This window comes from Bos mutus, chromosome 23 (genome assembly GCF_027580195.1).
Source record: "Bos mutus isolate GX-2022 chromosome 23, NWIPB_WYAK_1.1, whole genome shotgun sequence".
NCBI lineage: Eukaryota > Metazoa > Chordata > Mammalia > Artiodactyla > Bovidae > Bos > Bos mutus.
This window is the reverse complement of record NC_091639.1, coordinates 35,526,812-35,550,675: the sequence shown is the minus strand read 5'-3', so window position 1 is coordinate 35,550,675 and position 23,864 is coordinate 35,526,812. Positions and strand designations below refer to the sequence as shown.

Here is a 23,864-nt window from a genome sequence, read left to right as displayed (position 1 = left end):
GGTTTGATCCCTTGGTTGGAAAGATCCCCTGGAGAAGGGAATGGCTATCCACTCCAGTATTCTTGGAGAATTCCAAGGAGAGAGGAGTCTGGTGGCTACAGTCCATGGGGTTGCGAAGACCTGGACACAACTGAGCAACTAAGAGTTTCACTTTCACCTGCAGACTAAGTCAGGCGTGGATTATCCCCATTTTACAGATGAGGAAAACTGAGGCAGGGCAAGACAATTAAATGATTAGCAAATGGCAGAGTGATGATCTGAATTCTACACTTCCTGACCTTAGCCATGACTGCCTATGAATCTAGGTGAAGGCCAGATTCATCCTTCGTTGGAGGAGTCAGATCCTCTGGCCAAGAGATCTCCTTATTGTTATTGTGTGTCCTCCATCTAAGGCTCAAATGTGGCTGATTCATGTTGGTTGATGTATGACAAAAACCATCACAATATTGTAAAATAATTATCCTCCAATTAAAATAAATTAATTAATTAAAAAAAAAAAAAGAAGAAAACTCGGAGCTCATAGTCATTGAGACCACCTACCACTGCCAGACCTCTGGGAGGCACCATCCTCCCACACACACATCTCTTCAGGCTGCACATGTAGGGCACCCTCTCCTGAAACTTGTACATAATGTTCATTCTATTTCCCCTCACCTGCACAAATGGCACAGTGTGTCCCTGGAATCGCACAAACACCTCTGGGGGGTGGGAGTGGGGGGCGGCATCGGTAGGAACAGCTCTAAACCCACCCCATAACTTCCTCCAGGCCCATCTGGACACCTCCCTGCATTGCAGCAGCCTCGGCTCACCTGTAAATCAGTACCTCATCGTCGGAGCAATTGTACTGCAGCTGGTACATTTTCACCCGCGGGGCAGACTTGCTGACTGACCACTTGACCAGGGCCGAGGTGGTGGTCACGTCAGACACCAGCACAGCCCGTTCCGGGGGGCTTTTGGGAGGCTCCCCGCCCCCACTTCCTCCACCTCCGCGGCTGGTCTTGCTGGAGCCGGTGATGTCCGAGAGCCGGGACTTGGGGGGTGCCGCCCGGCTGGTGCTGTTGCTGAGGTGCGGCAGCTGGACGATGGAGACCTCCACCGTGGCCGTGGCCTCCCCGGCGGCGTTGGCAGCGATGCAGGTGAAGGCGCCGCTGTCCTGAGACGTGGTGATGAGGATGTCCAGGGTGCCATTGTCATACACGGCGGTCCTGGAGGAATTCCCCACCAGGCGGTCATCGGGGGCCACCCAGTGGATGAGGGGGCTGGGGTCCCCGATGGCCTTGCACTTGAGCGTGGCCGCCTGGCCCTCCAGGACAAGCAGCTTGTGCGTGTGCTGGGTGATGAGCGGCGGTTCGCACACAAACTCCTCCTCGCGCACGTGCCAGAAGTAGCGGCCCTTGAGGCCCCCCGGGGAGCCGCACGTCTCCAGGTCGTCGTCCCGCTCCAGCCTGCGGAGCCAGAGAAGCTCACAGTTACAGTGCAGCGGGTTGCCCCCGAAACTAAAGGACAGGGGTGGGGCGAAGGGCGTGGCGGTCAGAGCCGAGGCCTGGGAGCGGGCGAAGATGGGGTCCGGGGGCAGCTTCTGCAGCCGGTTGGAGGTGAGGTCCAGGCGGGCCAGTTTCTGCAGGTCGGTGAAGGTGCCCTCGGCGATGTGGTCCAGCAGGTTGTGGTCGAGGCTCAGCTGGTGCAGGTTGATCATGCGCCGCACAGAGCCCCAGGGCAGCCCGTGGAGGTTGTTGTAGGAGAGGTCCAAGTCCTCCAGGGTCAGCAGGAAGTCCTCAAAGGCCTCCTCTGCGATGCCGCCCAGCTGGTTGTTGTTCACGATGAGATGCTGCAGGTTGACCAGGCCGCGCAGCGTGTCCTCCCCGAGGCTGGGCAGCCGGTTGCTGTCCAGGTGCAGGGAGCGCAGGCTCTCCAGGTCCAGGAAGGAGAAGGGCTGGATGTGACTGATGGTGTTCCTGGACAGGGTCAGGTCCACCAGCCCCGTCATGTTGGCGAAGTCCTGGCGGCCAATGTGGATGATGAAATTGCCACCCAGACGCAGCTCCACTGTCCGCCGATCAATGTCTGGCGGCACGAAGAGCAGCCCCTTGGAGGGGCACAGGGTCCCCAGTGACTCAGACAGGTTCTGACAGACGCAGTACTTGGGACAGGCGTCGACCACAGCAAACGCCATGCCAAACGCCAGCAGGCCGCCAAGCAGGGTCTCCATGGTCTGGTCACTCAGGCCGTGGTGCCTGGAAGGAGGGACACAAGGTCAGGATTGGGAGGCGACTTCCTAACGCCCTCACCTGCAGCGCCCACTCTCACACCTACCGGCTGCCCTAGGGAGCAGTGGAGAATGGCATCAGCTCACGCAGGAGTGATCTCTTCTAGCAATCCTGCTGATAACAGTTCTAATGTTTCCTTTCTCCTTAGCTCTTATCGCCTTGGAACAGCTTACTTGATTTTCTTATTAATTATGTTTATGGAATATTTTCTATCTCCCCAACTAGAATGTCAGTTCCAGGAGGGCAGGCCCTTTTGTCTGTTCTGTTCATTGCTCTAATCACTTCCCAGGTGGCTCAGTGGTAAAGAATCTGCCTGCCAATGCAGAAGACACAGGTTCAATCCCTGGGTTGGGAAGATCCCCTTGAGAAGGAAATGACAGCCCACTCCAGTATTCTTGCCCAGGGAAATCCCATGGACAGGGGAGCCTGGCGGGCTACAGTCCTTGGGGGTCACAAAGAGTCGGGCACAACTTGGTGACTAAATAACAACAGTTCATCTAGCACAGTGCTTGAAACACAGTAGGTGCTCAATACTTGTTGGATGCATGGATGGATGGATAATTCCATATCAGTGGTTTGTCTAGTAATCTTTGGATTTGAAACGTACATTATAGCAGCCTTTTGAAGTGGTTTTGCCTTCTTAACTGGATTAGACTCACTGTGAAATCAGATTGGACCAGCATTCCCTAAGAACAAGAAGGTGGACAAGGAGAGAGCTATCCCTGGGAGTCGCCAGGGTAAACGGGGAACTGGCTTTGGATAAATTCTTTATCATGGAGAATCCACAGAATGGGAGCTTAGGGGAGTGAAGAAGGGGGTGGGATGGGAAACCAAGGCATAGACTTCTTCTGAGCGCTCAGTACGTACTGGTCCCCTGCCCAGATCTTCGTACACATCACCTCATCTGGGCTTTGGGAGCACCCTTCACAGGGAAGGACTTACCAGTGTATATAGATGAGGACTTGTCCATCTAAGGAGCCTAAGAACCTCCTTCAGGTCCTTATGAAAAAGTCACTTTCTCACCGAGGCCTTACCCTCTGTGCACATCCCTCTTCCTTGCTCTGCTTTCTCCTTGGAATCAATCACTATCTACCTTACTGTATATTTCGTCTATGTGTCTTGTTACCGTTTGTCTTCTTAAATGACAACAAAGCTCGAAACAGTTGGGACTTGTTTTTAATTCACCACCGAATAAAAGGCCTAAAGCGCCGCCTGGCACATAGAATGTGCTTTTGCAAGAATGACTAACCAGGGAAGGAAGGGATGGGGCTTTGGTTCAGGTCTTTGAACCTTCGAATATTATAGGTTTCTCACTATTCCATGTTGCACGCAGTGTGGCTCTATTTACGTGGTGCTAAAAACATCCACTGAGCTGGACTTTTGGAAAATCGCGCACACTGGTTTTGTTGCATCACACAGACTAGCACTTCTCAATTTGCCTTCTAGGAGTGTGAATTGGGTTCTACAAGGAAGACGCCTAAGGCCAGTGAATTGGGAAGTACACCCTCTCTTGCGAAAGCTCTCTACACACTAGCAAGTTCAGAAGGGTTGAGAAATTCTGTGGCAGTAAAGAAATTTGGATTAATGTTTAATGCCGTGTGGCTTCTTTTTTTAGTTAAATATACTCCTTTTTTGCATAACAACTATTAATATCTTGAGAAAGCAGAGCTCCATTGCTCTGTTTGAGGAGCACAGATGCAGACAACTAGCTGATACAAAAAAAACAAGATATATAGTAAATTTAAAAACCCATTCTAAATTAATTTAGAATAATTAACATATTTGTCAGTCTATCTTCTATGAAATATGAGACATCTCTTTATATAGCAAGACTTTTTTTTTACATCTCAGTAAATATTTATGGTTTTCTTAAAAAAATGCTTTGTAAATAAAAAAACCTATTCAAATTGAATATTACTTTACTGTGAAGATTTGAATTCCATCATTGTATCTCCTTAAAGGTAAATCTCCCACCTGAGATCCTTTAGGGCTAGAAACTTACTCTACATTTCATCTGTAGGATTATTCCTGAATAACACTGTCTAATAGAAATGTACTGTGAGCCATAAATGTAATTTTAAATTACATACATATTAAATTACATTTAAATTATACACCCCTATTAAAAATGTGAAAAGAAACAAGTGAAATCAGTTTTGATCAGGTATTTAATTTAGCCTACTGTATCTAAAATATTATTTCAATGTGTAATCAATACAAACAATTATGAATGAGGTGTGTAGCAATCTTTTTTATTTGTACTAAGTCTTCAAAATCTAAGAGTATTTAACACTTAGAGAACATTTCAAGTGCTCAATAGCCTTATGTGGCTATGGGCTTCTACACTGGACAGGACCATTAGAGCAGGGGTTAGCTAAGTGTATTCCAAGGGCCAAATATAGCCTGCCACCTGTTGTTGTCAATAAAGTTTTATTAGAACACAGCCTTGCACATATCTGCATATTGTCTATGGCTTTTTTTTTTCATGCTACAATGGTGGGAGTAAGTAGTTGCAACAGATAGAACAGGGCCAGCAAAGCCTAAAATATTTATTGTCTTGCCATTTATAGAAAAAGTTTGCTTACCTCTGTTCCACAGGATATCTCCCCTTTTCATCTTCATTATGGTCACCCTCATTAAAAGTCTTTGTCAACATACCTAATTCCATGCAACTCTGCTCTGAAGTCCCGTGAGCAACTGCCCACCTTTCCAGTCCCTGCTCTCGCTGACCTCTTCCATGAAGGGTACCAGCCTGCCCTGACCCTGGTACCACCCAGCCACATCCACCCTAGAGGTGTCTGCCTGCCACTTCCTCAACATGCAAATATGTCTGACCTTCTAGGTTCACACTTAACTTAGTCCTAATAACACAAACAGGAATCTTCTCCATCTACATTGACCTTCTTCTTATCTTTTTGGCATAAGAACAAGTCTTTGCAAGAGCTGGTTCTGCCCATTTTTTCACTTTACTTCTCCCAACTCTCTCTCCCTTTGTTCTTCTTGCTCCAACTACATTCCACCTCTTTCACTTATAAATGCCAATCTGCTCTTCCTCTGGGACTTCCTCCTTGCTCTGGTCTCTTCCTGGCTTCTCTCCCACCTCCACTCCTGGCTAACCAAACTCCTAGTCCACCTCTAGGCCCAGCTTAAACATCACCTGCTCCAGGAAGCCTCTCCAAAATCTAGACCAAAACAGACCCTTCTGCTATTTGCCCCTTAGTACCCTATAGTCAAAAAACCTAGACAGCACATTAAAAAGCCCAGACATTACTTTGCCAACAAAGTTCCATCTAGTCAAAGCTATGGTTTTTCCAGTACTCATGTATGAATGTGAGAGTTGGACCATAAGGAAGGCTGAGTGCCAAGAATTGATGCTTTTGAACTGTGGTGTTGGAGAAGACTTTTGAGAGTCCCTTGGACTGCAAAGAGAGCCACCAGTCCATCCTAAAGGAGATCAATCCTGAGTATTCATTGGAAGGACTGATGCTGAAGCTGAAGCACCAACACTTTGGCCACCTGATGTGAAGAGCCGACTCATTAGAACAGACCCTGATGCTGGGAAAGATTGAAGGCAGGAGGAGAAGGGGACCACAGAGGATGAGATGGTTGGATGGCATCACCAACTCGATGGACTTGAGTTTGAGCAAGCTCCAGGAGATGGTAAAGGACAGGGAAGCCTGGCGTGCTGCAGTCCAGGGGGTCACAAAGGGTCACAAAGAGACATGACTGAGCGACTGAACGACAACAACCCTATACTTGTCTTATGTATCACTCACCATACTTACACAGTTCCTTAATCACTTACATGTCTGCCTTCCTAGACCGGAAACTCCATGAGGCAGGGAATGTATCTATCATGTCCACCTGTCACTGTATCTTAGCACCAATACCACACCCACCTAATAGTAAGTTTCCCAATCAGTATGGAATGAATGAATGAGTGAATGAACTATGGTACTGAACCCAGTGAATTTCTGGCATTGTCACTGAGTTCTGAGTTCTGTATCAACATTGGCCAGAGCCAACACTCACTTGGCTAATCAGCTGAGAAAACCATCTTTGTTGGGTGGCCTGGTCACACAGAAGCTTCAGAAGCATCTTCTGCCAGTCATCTGCTATGCTCTCCAGGTTGGCTCACTGCAGTCATAGAATATGCCTCTGGCCACTGCATCTGTTCAAGGAGAGGTGAGAGGTATCCCCTATACTCACGGGGGACACAGGGACAGCAACAGTCACACCCAGGAGGTCCCTCGATAGTTAAACTGGAGGTGGCTGCATGCCTGCGTGCATGTATGTATGTGCATGTGTATGTTTATGGAGGAAGGGGACAGGGTTTGAGAAAGGCATCCTCCTTATGAGCTCTTGTCACACTGCATTTTCTTTTTCTTTTAAATTTTTTATTTTGTATTGGGAGTGTAGCTGATTAACAGCGTTGTGATAGTTTCAGGTGGATGGCAAAGGGACTCAGTCATACATATACATGTATCCCTTCTCCCCCAAACTCCCCTCCCATCCAGGCTACCACATAACATTGAGCAGAATTCCCTGTGCTATACAGGGGGACCCTGTTGGTTATCCATTTGCAATATAGCAGTGTGTACATGTCCATCCCCAACTCCCTAACTATCCCTTCCTCCCATCCTTCCCCTCTGGCAACCATCAACCCTGCATTTTTGGAGGCTCAGCAGCGCTTCCCAACGTCTCCCCGTCATAGCACACATAGCAAACAGTAATAATCATTGTCAGGTACATGCGAGTTCAGGGCCGAGGCTGTCAGTGGCCTGTGGGGGTATCTTCCACTGCCCCTCCAGATCCTCTCTCCACCCTCTCCAGCCCTGCCCTGTGTCCTGGAAGGCTGACCAGTATGGCAACATCAGGGTCACGTGGACTGACCGCCCTGTGCCACGGCATCCTTGTGCCTTTCAGTCGCGCCTCCATTGGCTGCCCTCTGGGAGAGAGTGACAAGGCATCAGCAAGCAGGAAAGATCTGGACACTTTGGGATGCACGGAGCCCATGGTTTAAAACAGTTTCGTCCTTGAAAATTATGCTAAACAAAACACAGTTGTTTTAAAAAAAAAGTTTGTTGAGGATTAACAAACGTCTAATGAATTCAAATCAATGACATAATAGAGCTGGGTAAATATATTTTAAGTAATCAGCATGGAAGATTACTGACAGAGAAGTGACTATTGAAGCTTAATTAAAATTGTATTCTGAGAACTGTCACTTAATATATTACTCTCATAGCCAACAAAAAGCAGCTTAAACCCCAAGTTGGGAGGGAGGTGAGAGGAACAGGGTGAATAACAGGCAATTAGTGCACACCCTAGGGGGCAGAGGGCTCTCTCTTTTGAGAAGGGATTTTAGCAAATGCTAGAAGGAGCAACCCAGGTCCCTCTTAGCATCTCGGAATGGTGTAGGTGGTGGAGGGGACCACGGAGGGGTGGAGATTAGGAGTAGAAGGCTGGGATCAGGAACAAAGAAGCTGATGAAAGCAGGCAGGAGGGGCCATAGGATTATTTGTGGGCAAAACTGAGAGAGGTGCGTGGGGATCTGAAGGAGGCTGTGAAATGGATGCTGGTATCAAATGTCAGAATCAGCCTTCATGGGAAGAATCCATCTGCAAGGGAGCCAGACCTTGTCTGCTCAGAATGTCTATGAGCCAGGACTGGGGGAAGGGAGGGGCGAGTGGGGAAAGTTGCCAGAGAAACAGAGGCGATGAACTGAAGAGGAAGAGAAACAGTCTTCTTTGGACCTACAGTGTCTGAGAAAATCAGCACATCTCTAGGAGTTTACCCAGGGTAGGAACAGTGTCTCCTGTCTCCTTCCCTAGGTTCTGCACTTGGTTTTCACAACTCTGCAAGGTGAGTGCTAAGGCTGGCCCAACGGTGCTCTTGTGTAATTAGAAAGAGGTGTCCCCACTGGCGGAGAAGGCAATGGCGACCCACTCCTGTACTCTTGCCTGGAAAATTCCATGGGCGGAGGAGCCTGGTGGGCTGCAGTCCATGGGGTCACTAAGAATCGGACACAACTGAGCGACTTCACTTTCACTTCTAATTTTCATGCATTGGAGAAGGAAATGGCAACCCACTCCAGTGTTCTTGCCTGGAGAATCCCAGGGACGGGGGAGCCTGGTGGGCTGCCATCTATGGGGTTGCACAGAGTCGGACACGACTGAAGTGACTTAGCAGCAGCAGCAGCAGTCCCCACTGGGCATTTGGACTGGCTCCTTAGCTGAACAGATTTGTCCAGTGAGTAACTTGCCCTACCATACTGACGACCTGAGTATTGCTACCCCTATTTTAACCACCAGGAAGGTTCAAAGAGATTTGGACCTGCCCAAACTCTCCCAGCTCCCGCAAGAAGGATCAGAATTTGAACTCAGGAGAGTCTAGCTTCGGGCCATCCTAATAGTAGAAGAGGAGAGAGAAGAACCTGATAGAGAAGAGACACTCCAGAGGCTTCCACGTGCCTGGTGTACATAGAAACTGGCTGCCTCTACTACGAGATTGCTTAGTAACCTGGGACGGCCCAGCTGTTCAGCTAAATTTGGGCACTTGTGTTTCCTGCTTGGGGAGGAGCCTAGAAGGAATGCTGGTGTTCTCAGAAGCTGAGGCTTCATTGGCTCAGGAAGACCCACCTGTCAGGCCCATCGGTATTGAGTCACTCATGTACACACACACACACACACAATGCATGCACACAATTAAATATACTGGCGATGAATTTAGAGTTGTGGAACAAGGCTGGTGGTTTGTACAGAATCTCCAGATGGGATTTTACATTTAAAACAAAAGGGAAAAAAGAAAGATGAGGACAGAAAGGGAAAAGCTAAGGGACACGGCAGACAAGGTGGCATAAAATGAAAGTTCGCCTTCCTTCACTTGATGTGGAGACCACAGACTTCCCTCCCCCACTTCCCCAGCCCCTGGGCCATGCTTCCCCGTCAGAACCACCTCAAGCTGTTCCAGACAGAAGAGGCAACATTTAGCAGATGGCTGGCACGATATATGTGATATCTCTCCACCCTGATTTCCATTTAAAAGATACCTTAGCAACCAGCCGAGGAGCCACCCGCCCCTGGAGCCTGTAAATCAAGTAAGATGCCTGTCTCTGCTTCAGGTAAAAAGAAATGGCCCCTCCAGGGTGCTCCAGGCTGATGGGAAAGTGTGAATTAATAAGAGTGGGAGGGGTTTGAATCTGCTAGGAGAGGCAGCCGCCTGCGTTTTGCCCTCGCAGAGAGCTGGCTGCTCCCCATAAATCACACCACTCAAGACGAGCTCTGAAGGGACCGACTCTGGAGCCAGGGGACTAGAAAAGGAAACTTGATTTCCAGACATGGGCTTCCAGAAGACGCTGCTTCTCTGGTCTAGGAGTTGCCAGGTGGGACCCTGCCCCTAGCCTGGGGTGTGGTTCCAGTTGGATGCTTCAAGCCCTGCCCTTGCTCCAGGCCCACCACCTTCCAGGCCCTCCAGAAGTAACAGTTTGGGGCTTCTTCTAAGGGTAAGAAAAATGAGTTAGTATCAGAGAACTGGTATTCCCCATTCCCCTCTCTGATGCTGACGTGTATAGGAATCCTTCTAGAACCTTGAGAAAGAAGGGAGGGTGCAAGTTCAATGAAAGTGTTGGAGAGGAGATAGCTCCTGACTTCAATGATCTCAGTCTGATCAGGGAGGCATAGTCTTTGACCTCATGCTAAGTTGCTTCAGTCATGTCTGACTCTGCGACCCCATGGACTATAGCCTACCAGGCTTTTCTGTCCTTGGGATTCTCCAGGCAAGAATACTGAAGTGGGTTGCCATGACCTTCTCCAGAGGATCTTCCCGACCCAGGGATCGAACCTGCGTCTCTTATGTCTCTTGCAATGGCAGGCAGGTTCTTTACCACTGGCGCCACCTGGGAAGCCCAGTCTTTGACATCAGGCAGCTTCAATTTTGATTACAGCTTCTAGTTTGAAGAGAGAGAAGGAGAGAGAGAGACAGAGAGAGAGAGAGGCAGAAAAAGCCAAAATCCCAAGGGATCCCTCTGCCCTTGGAAGGTCCAAGTTCCATTACTGCAGAAAGACACCCACACAGGATGGGCAAAAACATTCCCTGTGCTGTCCCCGGGCAAAGCCACAGAGACAGAAACCACATCCTGAATCCCGGGACTGCTTCATAAACTGGAAAGAGTGGTCTTAGACAGCAGAGGTAACAGGAAAGAAAAGGGGAAATGGAATCTAAAACATCCGAGGGCAGATTGAGCCCATTTAGAGTCTGTGTAAACTTCTATTGTGCAAGGTAAGCAGTTGTTACGGTAAGTAAGTTATTAAGCTCAGAACTGCTTCCTCTCTGTTCTGGGTGACAGCACTCTGCCTCCGTGTTAAAGCATCCCCGGTAGCTTTCATTGTATTGCAGTGTAATTATGTGTTTCCCTGTCTTCTACCCCATTCACCTGGGAACCTCTTCTTGGCAGGGACTGTATTTTGTTTAGTTCTGAATCCCCAGTAGCAAGGCCAGTACCTAGCACTGAGCAGGCACCGGGGACATTTGAAGGGAGAAGGAATGAATGAATGACCAAATGAATGGATGGATGAGTGCTCCAGCGTACACCCTGGCACCTTTGACACTCTGTTCATGCCCTCTTACTGCAGAAGTGTGCTCACTCCCATCTGGGGCAGGCCAGGCAGGCTGGGGCAAATTCATGCCCTGGAGAGCAGCCCCCCAACCAAGGCCAGCAGCGGGGATGAAGGATAAACCCCTCAACTTCCTCACTGGTTGGGTGGGATGACTCCAAACACGTTCTGCACAGTCTCCTTCAGGTCCCCAGTGAGAATGAGCCCTGGCGGCCCTTCGCAGTAACCTGCTTCTTATACAACCTGTCCCGGCTCCTCATCTCACCTCCTACCCATCTTCCTTTTTTCCGAGTGCCCTGCCATCATGGGCTGAATAAGCCACTTACGCTCAAATCCTTGTTTCAAGTCCATTTCTGGGGAATCCAGCCCAGGGGACACTTCTTAATTATAACTCTCAGGATTTAATGTACCCACTGAGCCTGGACTATTGGGAATTAAAAAAAAAAAAAAGGATCAAAAAGCCATGTACATTCTTGTCAAAGACTAACACAAACAGGCCACTCACTGAAGGAAAGGGACTTTTAGTTGCCATGCAAATGGTTGGTATTGAGAGTTGAATGGGAAAATGTATCTACCCAATGTAGTCACAACTGGGGTTGTAGAACCCGAGTCCTCTTTTGTCTTGAGACCTGTGTGAGCCAATATGCGGATGAGTGTTTGTGCGTGGTGAGTGTTTACTGTGAATGAAGAAGACCTGTGATCAGAGGGGTGTGGAGTGTGAGTGGAGAGGTGTGTGTGTGTGAAAAAGCAGGCGTGTCTGACTGAATGTGCCTTTGTGTATGAGAGAGGGGGCGTCGCATGAATGGAGGTGATGACTGAGAGAACTTGTGTGCTTGGTGAATGGAGGGCTGTGTGGGTGAAGGAGGGCCTGGTTTTACGAATGAGGGCCTGGATGTGAATGAGGGTGTGTGAGGGACGGGAGGCGAGCTTATTCGTTCGGCTTTGATAGGGACAAATACTGTTCTGTGGGCGTGTTGTCAACTACGAATGCATTAATCTCCATGGTTGCCTGTGATCCGGCCCTGCTTAGGGGACACAGAGAGCCCACAGGGCTGGCAGCTCGCAGCAGCAGTTTAGGCCTCGGCCTTCCTCTCCGTGTCCTCCTGTCAGCGTCCACTCTGGCCCTCAGGTGTGAGTGTGTGGGGGCTCTGGTTTCACACAGAGATTTTGTGCTTTTATTCAGTCATGACTTTCAAGACTCTGTCTCTGCAATACCCCTGGCCCCATTTCAAGCATCTTTTCGATTCTGTCACCTGAAGGCTCAAGCAAGGCTTCAGTTCTCGGAACCTGGGTGGCCTGATTCCTTCTTACCTCAGAGGTGGAGTGTGGAGAATGTGGATACACAGGGTTGCACTTCTAGTCAATCCAGGCTTTCAGTCCTCGCTCTCTCTCCCAAGGACTTCTCCAGCAGATTCACATCCAATGACCCAGTCTGTCATTTTAGCCCTTTCATTCTTCTCTGCTCTAAATCACAGAGCATCCCCAGGTTCACTGACTCACCAGCGCCGCCCTCAAGTACCCCTAGCCTCTCCCTAGTCCCCACACTCAGGGGAGCAAACTGAGTGTGTAGCCCCCTCTAGGACCTTGGTGATGAAGGGAGCAGTGGGGTGGATAATTCAAAGCGGCAGATAATCCAAAACTCATTTCCATTTGGCTGGGGAATGTTCACTCTATGATTTACTCTCCTCATTATGTTTGGCTCTGGCTAAAATTAAAATTGGCTTTTCTTCTTCAAGCCACCCAGGCTACAGTGTAGGCAATGGTGGAATAGCACTGAAGTTTAGTCCAGCTAGGGAACTTGATTATAGGCTAACATCTGACTAGGATAACAGCCTTGAAGGTCAATAGAAGTAGGGGTTGGATTTCACTCAGCAGACTGGGCTCCCTGAAGCAGGGCTGTGTCTCCCCTCAGACTGGGGCTCCCTGAGGTTAGGCTGTGTCTCCCCTCAGACTGGGGCTCCCTGAGGCGGGGCTGTGTCTCCCCTCAGACTGGGGCTCCCTGAGGCGGGGCTGTGTCTCCCCTCAGACTGGGGCTCCCTGAGGCAGGGCTGTGTCTAGCATCTGCCCACAGTTCTTCCTTCAGGATGAGGATTATTAGCAGTGTACTCCTGCTCCTCACAGCCCCCTCTCCTCGCCCCACCCTGGGAAGCCGAGGCGAGGGCCTGCCCTCCCTGAAGCAGCCCTTCCCCACAAGTCCACAGCTGGGCCTCATCAGGGGCTGCTCGCGGGCATTGTATCACGAAAGCTCCCAGGCTGCTCTGAGAAGGACGCTGTCTCACTGCGCAGGCCTGCAGTTATTACCCTTCCTTGTTATGTGCCTTTGGTACAACATCGAGCATAGCATGTTTAATCTTGGACTCCTAATAACACCTGTGATTATTCAAATAAAAAGAATTTAGGCAATCAAATTGGCTTGATGGGAGTTTATTTGATTATTTGTGGGTAGTAGGGAGGGGCTGCTGCAATGGAGGACACAGTTACAGACGAGGATTCCCACGTTGCCACCTCCAATGTCAGGTCTTTAATTGGCCTTGGGACGGAATCCTCATCACCTGTTGGCCAACCTAGACTCACAAGGTGACACACGAAAGCAAGAAGACTTTTCAGGACTTTCCAGTCGGCGCTGCCTTTGCTAACCCTAACCCCACAAATTTCCTCAGCAGACATAAGTCTTGAGAAAAAGTCTCACTAGAGAAAAGGCCTGCGAGACTGTCACATGCCCCAGGCGAGCAGCACTAAGGGGTAGGAGGGGTGGTGAGGCGGGGCTGTCCAGCCCTTCCGGGGGGTGGTGGTCTGGGGTGCCAGGCCTGTGTGCCCTCCCCACCTCTGCGCAAACCGCTCCTCACAGTCCAGGTTAGCTCCAGCCCCTGAGGCTCCTCCCACTTTGTGAAAAGTGTCCTCTGTGCCCGCCCATTTCTGAACAGAAGGGACAGAGAGGCATCAGTCAGGGAAGAACAGATGACAGAATCGCAGGTGTACCTGAGGGACGTTTAATGAAGGCACTGTTTACGGAGGTGTGGGCAGGGTTAGATGCGGGTTGGATCCCTGGGTTGGGAAGATCCCCTGGAGAAGAGAATGGCAACCCCCTCCAGCACTGTTGCCTGGAAAATCCCATGGACAGAGGAGCCTAGCAGGCTATAGTCCATGAGGTTGCAAAGAGTTGGACACAACTGAAGCACGCACGTATGGGCAAGGTTAAGGAAACCCAATTGGGGTGATGAGGCCCCCAGGGGCTGGCAACAGAGGAGGGCTTTTCAAATCCTTTCACCCCAGGCCTGAAGGGGTGAAGGCAGAGGGCAGTTCCCAGAACCCATGCAGAGTTACAGCCACGGGAGAGAGATAAGGATGGATACAACCCACTGACCTACTAGGGCCTGGGAGGGAGCCAGCCAAGGAAACAGGCCCCCCCTCTCATCCTCTTTCTCACCTCCTGCTGCGCCTCCCAACAACCAAATGGAGGAAGCCAGAGGACAAAGGATACTGTAGGAGGCAGTTCATATAGGACAGCTTCCCAGGGCACAGGGCAGGGCAGATAAAGGAGGAAAGTTCACTTGGAGCAGCAGATGGAAAAAAAATCTGCACACACAGAGCAGCCTTCTCTCTTGTCAACTTTCCCAGTGAGTAGTCGGATAATAAAAGTACTTGTAAGTGTAAGGAGAACAGGGAGGAAAAGGAAGAAGGGGAGAGAGGAGAGAGACATGAATCCATTGGAAACAATAAACCCCACAGACTCAAGGGCAGTAAATATGAATTCAATTTGCCTTTGCCATTTACACAGCCCAGCCTTCTTAAGCGCTGACAGGCTGATCAGATAAAAGTCGCTATTGCCACCAGGACGGCACATTTAAATTTTTATTGCAAACACCAGGCTCCATTACCCTGGGATTTGCTCTCTGCATTCCTAATATTGTCTTTCTTCATGTAGGAATAGAAGCACTCTGGCTCCCAGGGGCAGACTAATTCGGCAGGAAGAGTTTGGTGCTGGAGTTCTGAGACCTGGGTCCCATCCTGGCCCTGCCCAGGACTTCAGCAAGCCGCCTCTCCTCTGCAGGCCTCGGTTTCCTTATCTGGGGAATTTGGCTGGATGGTGTCGGGGGGCAGAGGGTGTGAGGGGTCCTCTATTCAAATTCATTTCCAGCCCCAGCCTGGTGAGATCTGGGTGGGGAGCAAAGGAGACTCAAACCAGCTGAGCACCCTGCTGCTAAGTCACTGCAGTCGTGCTCGACTCTGTGCGACCCCATAGACGGCAGCCCACCAGGCTCCCCCGGCACCCTAGCCCGCTCCTAACCTGGTCCCTTCCTCACGTGTGGGAAATGAGAGACCTTGGCTGCCTCTCTCTCCATCCTAATGTCTGAAAATCTCAAAGAGCTTCTCTTTTTCCTTTATTTTTTCTGTTTGCAGACTCATCTCTCCCTCCCCTTTACCTCCTTCCTTTTCTTCCTGCCCCTCTTTCTCTCATAATCCTCCATCCTTCCCAAGTTCCCTCTGCCTGTATGCTTCATCCTCTCCTTCCTTTCTCCCTCGGCTTCCTCTCTGGAGATGTCAGAATCGAGATCTGGAATGGTACAGCAATCCCTCCCCAATATGACCTTCCACCCACCGCTACAGACTTGGGGATGAGCCTGATCCCGCAGCAAGGGCTCAGTCATTCCATCAGGCTTCCGTGGAGCAGCTGCTCTATGTGGCAAGCAGGGCGTGGGCATAAAGGTGGACAGAGTCAGATGGGATATCTCCCCTCTCCTCAAGAGGAGCTTACACACACACATACTTAACCGGGAGCCACCAGAGTATGGGAGTGTATCGAGTGCATCTGGCACTTTACACATGGCATCTCAGTTAAGCCATTTGCTGCCACAGTACTATTTACCCATTTTACAGGTGGAGAAACTGAGGCTTGGGAAGCTTCTATAACTTGCACAATGACTGAAGAAAAAAGGCAGAGCTGTAATTCCAAAAGGCAGTCCAGATACACCCAACCCTACCACGAATGGCACTGTCCTCACAGAATTCTTCAGAAGACATCCATCCTAACTAGAGTGATGGAATCCCCCTTGGAGGAAGGGATGTGAACTGTGGTCTTGAAGAATGGGTGATAGGATATCAACAACTAAGGTTGATTCTCTTATGGAGATTATTCTAGAAGAACAAAGATTCACAGTACTTGGTAGACTGAGGAAGATCTATCGAAGTTGGGTAATTACAGAAACCTTTTAAAGGAAAGCGCTTCTGAAGGCCCCAGTTTGAGAAGCACTGTGGTTAGAAGCTTGACTTGGAGGCACGTGGATTCCAGAGTCCAGCCCCCTTCATGGGCAAAGGGTTACCACTCACAAGCCTCGTGACCTTGGGCAAGTTGCTTCCCTTCCCACTACATCGGTGTGCTCATCTGTAAAACTGGATGATCTCACAGGGTTGTGGACGCTGACTGGGTCCCTCCATGTCAAACACCTCAGCAGGCCACACAGAGTGAAATCTCAAACCTGTGTCACCCACTATAATTCTTCTCCTGGGGATGGTCTTTAAGCTGCAACTGGATGTTTTCTTAGATTTGCTACTAAAATCAAAAGCTAAAAGGTAAAACATATTCATAGAACTCAGCACCCACAGGGGACCTCAGCCACTAGTTTAAGAAATCTTGTCATTGTAGGCTCCATGGGAGGAGTTAAGGCCAGGAAAGCTGGGGTCTAGGAGCAATAACTGAATCTTCCTCCAACCCAGCTGCTCAGATTCCAGGATTAGGCTTGAGGGTTGCTTTGTATGTAGGATGCCTCCAGCCCAGGGAAAATGTAGCCAAAAATGAAGAGAGAGTAATTTTTTTTTTTTTAAGTGAAGGAAAGAGTCTTCAAAGGTAAAAGTGCTTAGAACCTATGAAAGTCATAATGAAGCTCTGATCAGGGTATTTTATGGCCACTCACTACGGGGCCATAGAGAAAGTGTCCCCGCCTCTCCTCTCTTCTCACTCCAGGCTCCTTCGTAATTCTATCCCCAGCCTGTTTCTTCACCAGTGACCCCACCAGAACAGCAGTTCCATGTTCTGTTCATTAGGCTTCTGTCTTTAGGTGTTGGGTACATATCTATTGTGCTAAATCATTAAGCAGCTATAAATATTTATTGAGCACCTGCTGTGCTGGGCACCATACAGATTTCTCAATAAACAGTTCCTTCCTGTCCTCTGGGAGACTGCAATCTATTAAAGGCAAGACAGGAAGAGCCAGCCCTGAGGGAAAGGGGAGAGGTGGAGCTGGCAGCAGACACATGAAGGAAGTAAGATCTGCCCTGCCTCCTCCTCACCCTGCAACTCACCAAGAAACAGGGGCTGTGTCTCCCCCAGACTGGGGCTCCCTGAGGTGGGGCTGTGTCCTGAGACTGGGGCTCCCTGAGGTGGGGCTGTGTCTCCCCCAGACTGGGGATCCCTGAGGTGGAGCTGTGTCTCCCCCAGACTGGGGTTCCTTGAGGCAGGGCTGTGTCTCCTCTCAGACTGGGGTTCCCTGGGGATGGGCTGTCTCCTCTCGGCAACTGGGGCTCCCTTGTACCAAAATCCTGTATTTCACGATCATAATAATAGTTCTTCATAAACGCTCTGTGTATGCTTCTTTAGTGCAATAAATGAACACCTGGGGCTTCCCTGGTGGTCCAGTGGTTAAGAGTCTGCCTTGCAATGCAGGGGATGCAGGTTTTATCCCTGGTCGGAGAACTAAGATCCCACTTGCTGTGAAGTAACCAAGTCCATGAGCCACAACTACTGAGCCCTGATGCCACAGAGGCTTTGTAAGACACAGCGAAAGCTTCCACAAGACACATGAAAGATCCCAAGTGCCAGCACTAAGACTGGACACAGCCAAACAAATAAAAGAAAAGAAAAAGAACTGAATACCCCATTGACCTTTTCATTAACCTCAAGCTCAGCATCCTCCCAGTTCGTGCGTCAGTTTCCTGCCCTGTAAATGTGGGCATTCAGTTCAGTTCAGTTCAGTCCCTCAGTCGTGTCCGACTCTCCATGACCCCATGAATCGCAGCACGCCAGGCCTCCCTGTCCATCACCAACTCCTGGAGTTCACTCAGACTCACATCCATCGAGTCAGTGATGCCATCCAGCCATCTCATCCTCTGTTGTCCCCTTCTCCTCCTGCCCCCAATCCCTCCCAGCATCAGAGTCTTTGCCAATGAGTCAACTCTTCGCAGGAGGTGGCCAAAGTACTGGAGTTTCAGCTTTAGCATCATTCCTTCCAAAGAAATCCCAGGGCTGATCTCCTTCAGAATGGACTGGTTGGATCTCCTTGCAGTCCAAGGGACTCTCAAGAGTCTTCTCCAACACCACAGTTCGAAAGCATCAATTCTTTGGTGCTCAGCCTTCTTCACAGTCCAACTCTCACATCCATACATGACCACAGGAAAAACCAAAGCCTTGACTAGATGAACCTTTGTTGGCAAAGTAATGTCTCTGCTTTTGAATATGTTATCTAGGTTGGTCATAACTTTCCTTCCAAGGAGTAAACGTCTTTTAATTTCATGGCTGCAGTCACCATCTGCAGTGATCTTGGAGCCCAAAAAAAAAAAGTCTGACACTGTTTCCACTGTTTCCCCATCTATTTGCCATGAAGTGATGGGACTGGATGCCATGGTCTTCATTTTCTGAATGTTGAGCTTTAAGCCAACTTTTTCACTCTCCACTTTCATCAAGAGGCTTTTGAGTTCCTCTTCACTTTGTGCCATAAGGGTTGTGTCATCTGCATATCTGAGGTTATTGATATTTCTCCCGGCAATCTTGATTCCAGCTTGTGCTTCTTCCAGTCCAGCGTTTCTCATGATGTACTCTGCATATAAGTTAAATAAACAGGGTGACAATATACAGCCTTGACGTACTCCTTTTCCTATTTGGAACTAGTCTGTTGTTCCATGTCCAGTTCTAACTGTTGCTTCCTGACCTGCATACAGATTTCTCAAGAGGCAGATCAGGTGGTCTGGTATTCCCATCTCTTTCAGAATTTTCCACAGTTTATTGTGATCCACACAGTCAAAGGCCTTGGCATAGTCAATAAAGCAAAAATAGATGGGTTTTTTTTTTAACTCTCTTGCTTTTTCCATGATCCAGCGGATGTTGGCAATTTGATCTCTTGTTCCTCTGCCTTTTCTAAAACCAGCTTGAACATCAGGAAGTTCATGGTTCATGTATTGCTGAAGCCTGGCTTGGAGAATTTTGAGCATTACTTTACTAGCGTGTGAGATGAGTGCAATTGTGCGGTAGTTTGAGCATTCTTTGGCATTGCCTTTCTTTGGGATTAGAATGAAAACTGACCTTTTCCAGTCCTGTGGCCACTGCTGAGTCTTCCAAATTTGCTGGCATATTGAGTGCAGCACTTTCACAGCATTATCTTTCAGGATTTGAAATAGCTCAACTGGAATTCCATCACCTCCTCTAGCTTTGTTCGTAGTGATGCTTTCTAAGGCTTACTTGACTTCACATTCCAGGATGTCCGGCTCCAGGTCAGTGATCACACCATCGTGATTATCTGGGTCGTAGCTTTAAAGTTGTTGTGATGTTATGATGTTAACCACAGATTCAGAAGTGAGCCTCACCTTCAGTGTCTCTTCTTTCCCCAGACTTGGCTCCCTTTAGCATCCCCACAGGCACAGCCGTCACTGTCTGGTGATGCCTTCTCCCACCTGAACTAACTGGGGACCTGTGCTTAGAGAATCTTGAAAAACTTTGTCCTTAAATTGATATATTTCTCAGAAGGCCAAAGACTTGAATGTGGCTTCAGTGATTCTTACTCTTCAGCACTTGAAATGTACATGACACCATCAACATCATCCATCATGATCTAATGGTGAACATTTTAGAGTAATCATTACTCTTATACAGATGAAGCAAGTGAGGCTCAGGGAGATGAATAGGTGACTTGCCAAATCCTCTTCTTAGTCAGTGGCCGCTGGTGCCTCTGGGTTTGCCAATATTGTCAGCCTCGGGACCCTAGGACTCACTCATTCTCCTGGAGAGGCAACCAACAAAATACACCCAGGCTCTAGCCCAACAGTCAGCACAATCACTTTATTGTCAAACACTTAACTGAAGGAGAATGGGGAGCTCATCTCAGAATTTCAGGGTGGGGGTTCCCTGCCCTGACATGTCAAAGGTCAGAGTGCTCCCAGAATTTGAGCACAAGTACATGAGAGGTCAGGGGGCTGGTTGTTCCGCAGTGGTCTCCTTCTTACTGGCCTTAGTGGGGGAGTTTGAATCACACCATCGCTTGGCCTCAGGCTTCAGGGGGGCTGCCAACACAAGGAAAGGACTCAGTCCTTCCTGCTATGAATGGGAGAGGTGGATCAGTGCTCGGTTGAGGCAATAAGTTTTATGTTTCTCCTGTAAACCTTGGGGGGTTAGTGCTCAGCAAGCCAGTGCTTCTTTTGAGATCCCAATTCAGGTAAGGTAAAAAAAAAAAAATCCTTATTCTGATAAATTAGGGGATCAGAGTGAACTTGATGCCAAAGGGGAGCCATCCTTGGTGCCGTGTGACCACAGCCAACCTCGGCTAGCCTACCAACCTCAGTTGTCTCCAATGTACATGGGAGGGGAGTTTGGGAGCAAGGCGATCTCTGAGTCCTCTTCCAGACCTAACCTTTCCTAATCCTATTCTTGCTGCAACACTTTAAAAGAGCAGATAAATCAATGGTTAAACTATTAATGGCTGATTAGGTTAACTGAGACTTCTGCACTGCCTTAACCAAGGGACTGAGTCCCTAATGAAATGTTAGGCATTATCCCCTGACTTGTGGGAGTGGTATTTGGTGAGACTGCAAGGCTGGAGAAAGTCTAATCATTTCCCCTAATTCACATCACATGAGTGCCTCCCATCTTTTGACAGAAAGCAGGACCAGAAAGGACAAATGCCTGTGGCTTAAGGTCTCACGGAGAAGGAAATGGCAACCCACCCCAGTATTCTTGCCTGGAGAATCCCATGGACGGAGGAGCCTGGTGGGCTACAGTCCACAGGGTCGCAAAGAGTCGGACACAACTGAGCGACTTCACGTTCACTTTCACTAAGGTCTCTTGAAGAGCTAAGGAGATTGGATGGAGGCTGCTTGATAAGTAAAGGAGGACTCAGCCTGCTTTGCTGAAGGAAGGAAACAGGGTGACTTCCTTCTGTAGTTGAGTGGAGGAGTACTGGGGAAGTCAGGTTGGAGAGTTGAGAGGGCGATCAAATCAGTCAGCTCTTCCTCGACACCCAGCATTGTGCACTTCCCCCATGCAGTGACAGCATGGAGCCTCCAGGCTCTATAGTTATTATTTGTTGTCCTCTAATATCCATTCTCCCCTCCTCCCTAGTAAGAATTTCCAAGTGTTATTTGGCCACAAGGCCATGCAGAATAAAGACCACATTTCCCAGCCTCCCTTGTACCTAGGTGTGGTCATATGATCAAGTTTTATCCAATGATCTATAGGCAAAACACTAGTATGTGATATCCTGAAAGTGAAAGTCATGTCCGACTCTTTTGACCCCACAGTCCACGGAATTCTCCAGGCCAGGATACTGGAATGGGTAGCCTTTCCCTTCTTCCGGGGAATCTTCCCGACCCAGGGATCGAACCCAGGTCTCCCACATTGCAGGCGGATTCTTTACCAGCTCAGCCAAAAGAGAAGTCCAAGAATACTGGAGTGGGTAGCCTATCCCTTCTCCAGGGGATCTTCCTGACCCAGGAATCAAACTGGGGTCTCCTGCATTGCAGGTGGATTCTTTACCAACTGAGCTATCAGGGAAACCCTATGTGATACCCTAGTGGTGTACTTTAAAAAAGGATACACCCTTCTTTGCCCCTCCCTCTTTCCTAAGACTGGAATGCTGATGCATGTACAGAACTTGAGCAGCTATCTTGGCCCATGAACTGGCAGCCGAGTGTTGAGGATACAAAATTATGAAACAGAAGGAATGTGGACGCCTGGTGATCATGGCACCACTATTCAGTCCTGGAATCTCTGAAGGTTTTGGCTTTTGTTTTAATTATAACTTTTAAAAATGTTTAAGACATAAGAAGTTTCAAAAATAGTAAGAGTTCCCATAGACACTTCACCCCACTTCTTCCCATGATAATATCTCACATACCCATAGTATCAATACATTTTTAAAGGAGGAACTTGACCTTATTACAGTGCCATTCACTTGAATATAGACCTTATTCCTTGTACTTTCTACAAGAGAGAGAAATAAACATCTTTTTCATTTAGGCTACTTGGTTTTGTTTTTTTTATCACTCACAATGAAATCAAAAAATTTCTGACTGATATAATTTCCAAAAGGTATAAGATGGCATCCAAATCCCACTCCAGAGAGAGGCACATGGTAGGCAGAAGGAGCTGGTCCAGATACAGGGAACAACCAGACAACCTTCAGGGCAGTGTGGAGAAGTCCTTTCAAAGCGTGGGAGGCATAGGACTATCACGCGTCTTCCCTTCAATGGTGCTGGTGAATGGACTGTCCTCTCCCACCTCCTTGCTCCTCCACTGCCCTTGGCAGGCCTCCCTGTCCCCACGCTTAAATCTTCGCTCGTCTTTCTCTTGCTGGATCCACCTCTACCCCCACCTCTTACCTATGCAGAGCTCTGCATCCCCTGCTACTTCAGGGAGACCTGAGATGCTCATTAGTGTTGCTGGTTCCTGGCCCGTCAGAGTCACATGTCAGGACAGGGAAGCGAAGGCGGGTGACATTTGTTGGTATTTTCAACTCGGGTGAAAACAAACAAATTGCACTGGAGTTAAATGTCAAAGGCTCCTGAGCGTGCTGCCTGGGAGGGAGGGGGACCATCTCCACGGGGGACAGCCTTCTCTGTGTCCCTGAGCGGGTGTGTGTGGGCGATGTAGCTGTGTTGGAAGTCTACCAGGAAGGCCGAGTGGGCTGTGTTTGTCAAAGTCCACCTTCATCCCACCGTGGGCAGTCCGGTTAGACATGCGCAGTCCCCAAGGGAGGACATGCATTCCTCATCCATTGCTTCATCCAGAGAACATTTAGTGAGCACTCGCTACATGCAAAAGACTCGACAAGAGGGGCTGAGGGGCAACTGATGATGAGACAAATACGGCTGGTCCCTGCCTCCTGGGAACAGGCCACCCTTAGAGAGGACAGAAGACATCTAAACATACGATGTAAGCAGAAAATGGTCATCCTGGCCAGGGGTACAATGCTCTTTGGGTCCTTGGACAAAGAGGGAAGGAGAAATCAGGGATGTATTTCAAAGGCTTTGCCACGAGGCTTGAAGGATCTACCTTTAGATGTGCACGGAGGAGGGTTTAAGGGGACAATCAACTCAAAGATAGCACAAACCTCATCTACCCACATTGCCATCAGCTTTAGTATCATTGTTACCCCCAAACAGGATGGAAATACACTCATGGAGCTGAACGCACATGATGTAACCCAGTAAGGAAGGGTTTCTGGGGTCCATGAAATTACTGGAATTGTGTGCTGAATTTTGTGTATTCAAGCACTTCTCTGGGAGGAATATGCATAGCCTCCACCAAATTCTGCAAAGTAGAGGTGATCTCCCCCTAAGTTGGACCCCTATTCTAGAAGCTGGCAAGAAGTAAGACCTTGCTGGATCTCAAACTATGACTTGTCTAAATGGATCCACTCCATGAAGAGCAGGTTGGAGGTTTTCTAAATGCAGCCCTTCCTTCACAGACTTTATTCCTGAGATTGATTTGCAGAGACTAAACCAGTTCCAGCCCCAGCCCCAGCTCGGGGAGGTGGGCAGGAGGCAGAGGACAGGGTGAGGGGGGGCGTCCAGGCAGGGCCAGCTCTTCTCCAAGGAGGCAGCATCCTCTGCTTAGGTCCAGCCCTGCAGTGATTGAATTATCCACCCTTTCACTTAATGAGCATCTCTCTGGACTGGCCATGAGACCTGTGTTCAGGAGAGCAGACATTTCATTAGCAGAATTCAGTGGTGCCGTGTTGATCCTGGTTTCCTGACAATTAAGAGAAGGAGCCAGAGTCCT

General features: G+C 49.0%; 1 protein-coding gene across 2 annotated transcripts in view; it reads right to left on the bottom strand.

The window, feature by feature from the left end:
• LRFN2 (leucine rich repeat and fibronectin type III domain containing 2) overlaps positions 1-23,864 on the bottom strand; it is a 202,992-nt gene that overhangs the window by 42,138 nt on the left and 136,990 nt on the right. The window contains exon 2 of one of the 2 annotated variants that reach the window (XM_005896428.2): positions 810-2,234. In XM_005896428.2, coding sequence (XP_005896490.2) covers positions 810-2,209 — 1,400 coding nt within the window. In that variant the 5' untranslated portion in view covers positions 2,210-2,234. The remainder of the gene's footprint in view (positions 1-809; positions 2,235-23,864) is intronic. The other variant, XM_070360713.1, reaches the window with a different exon arrangement.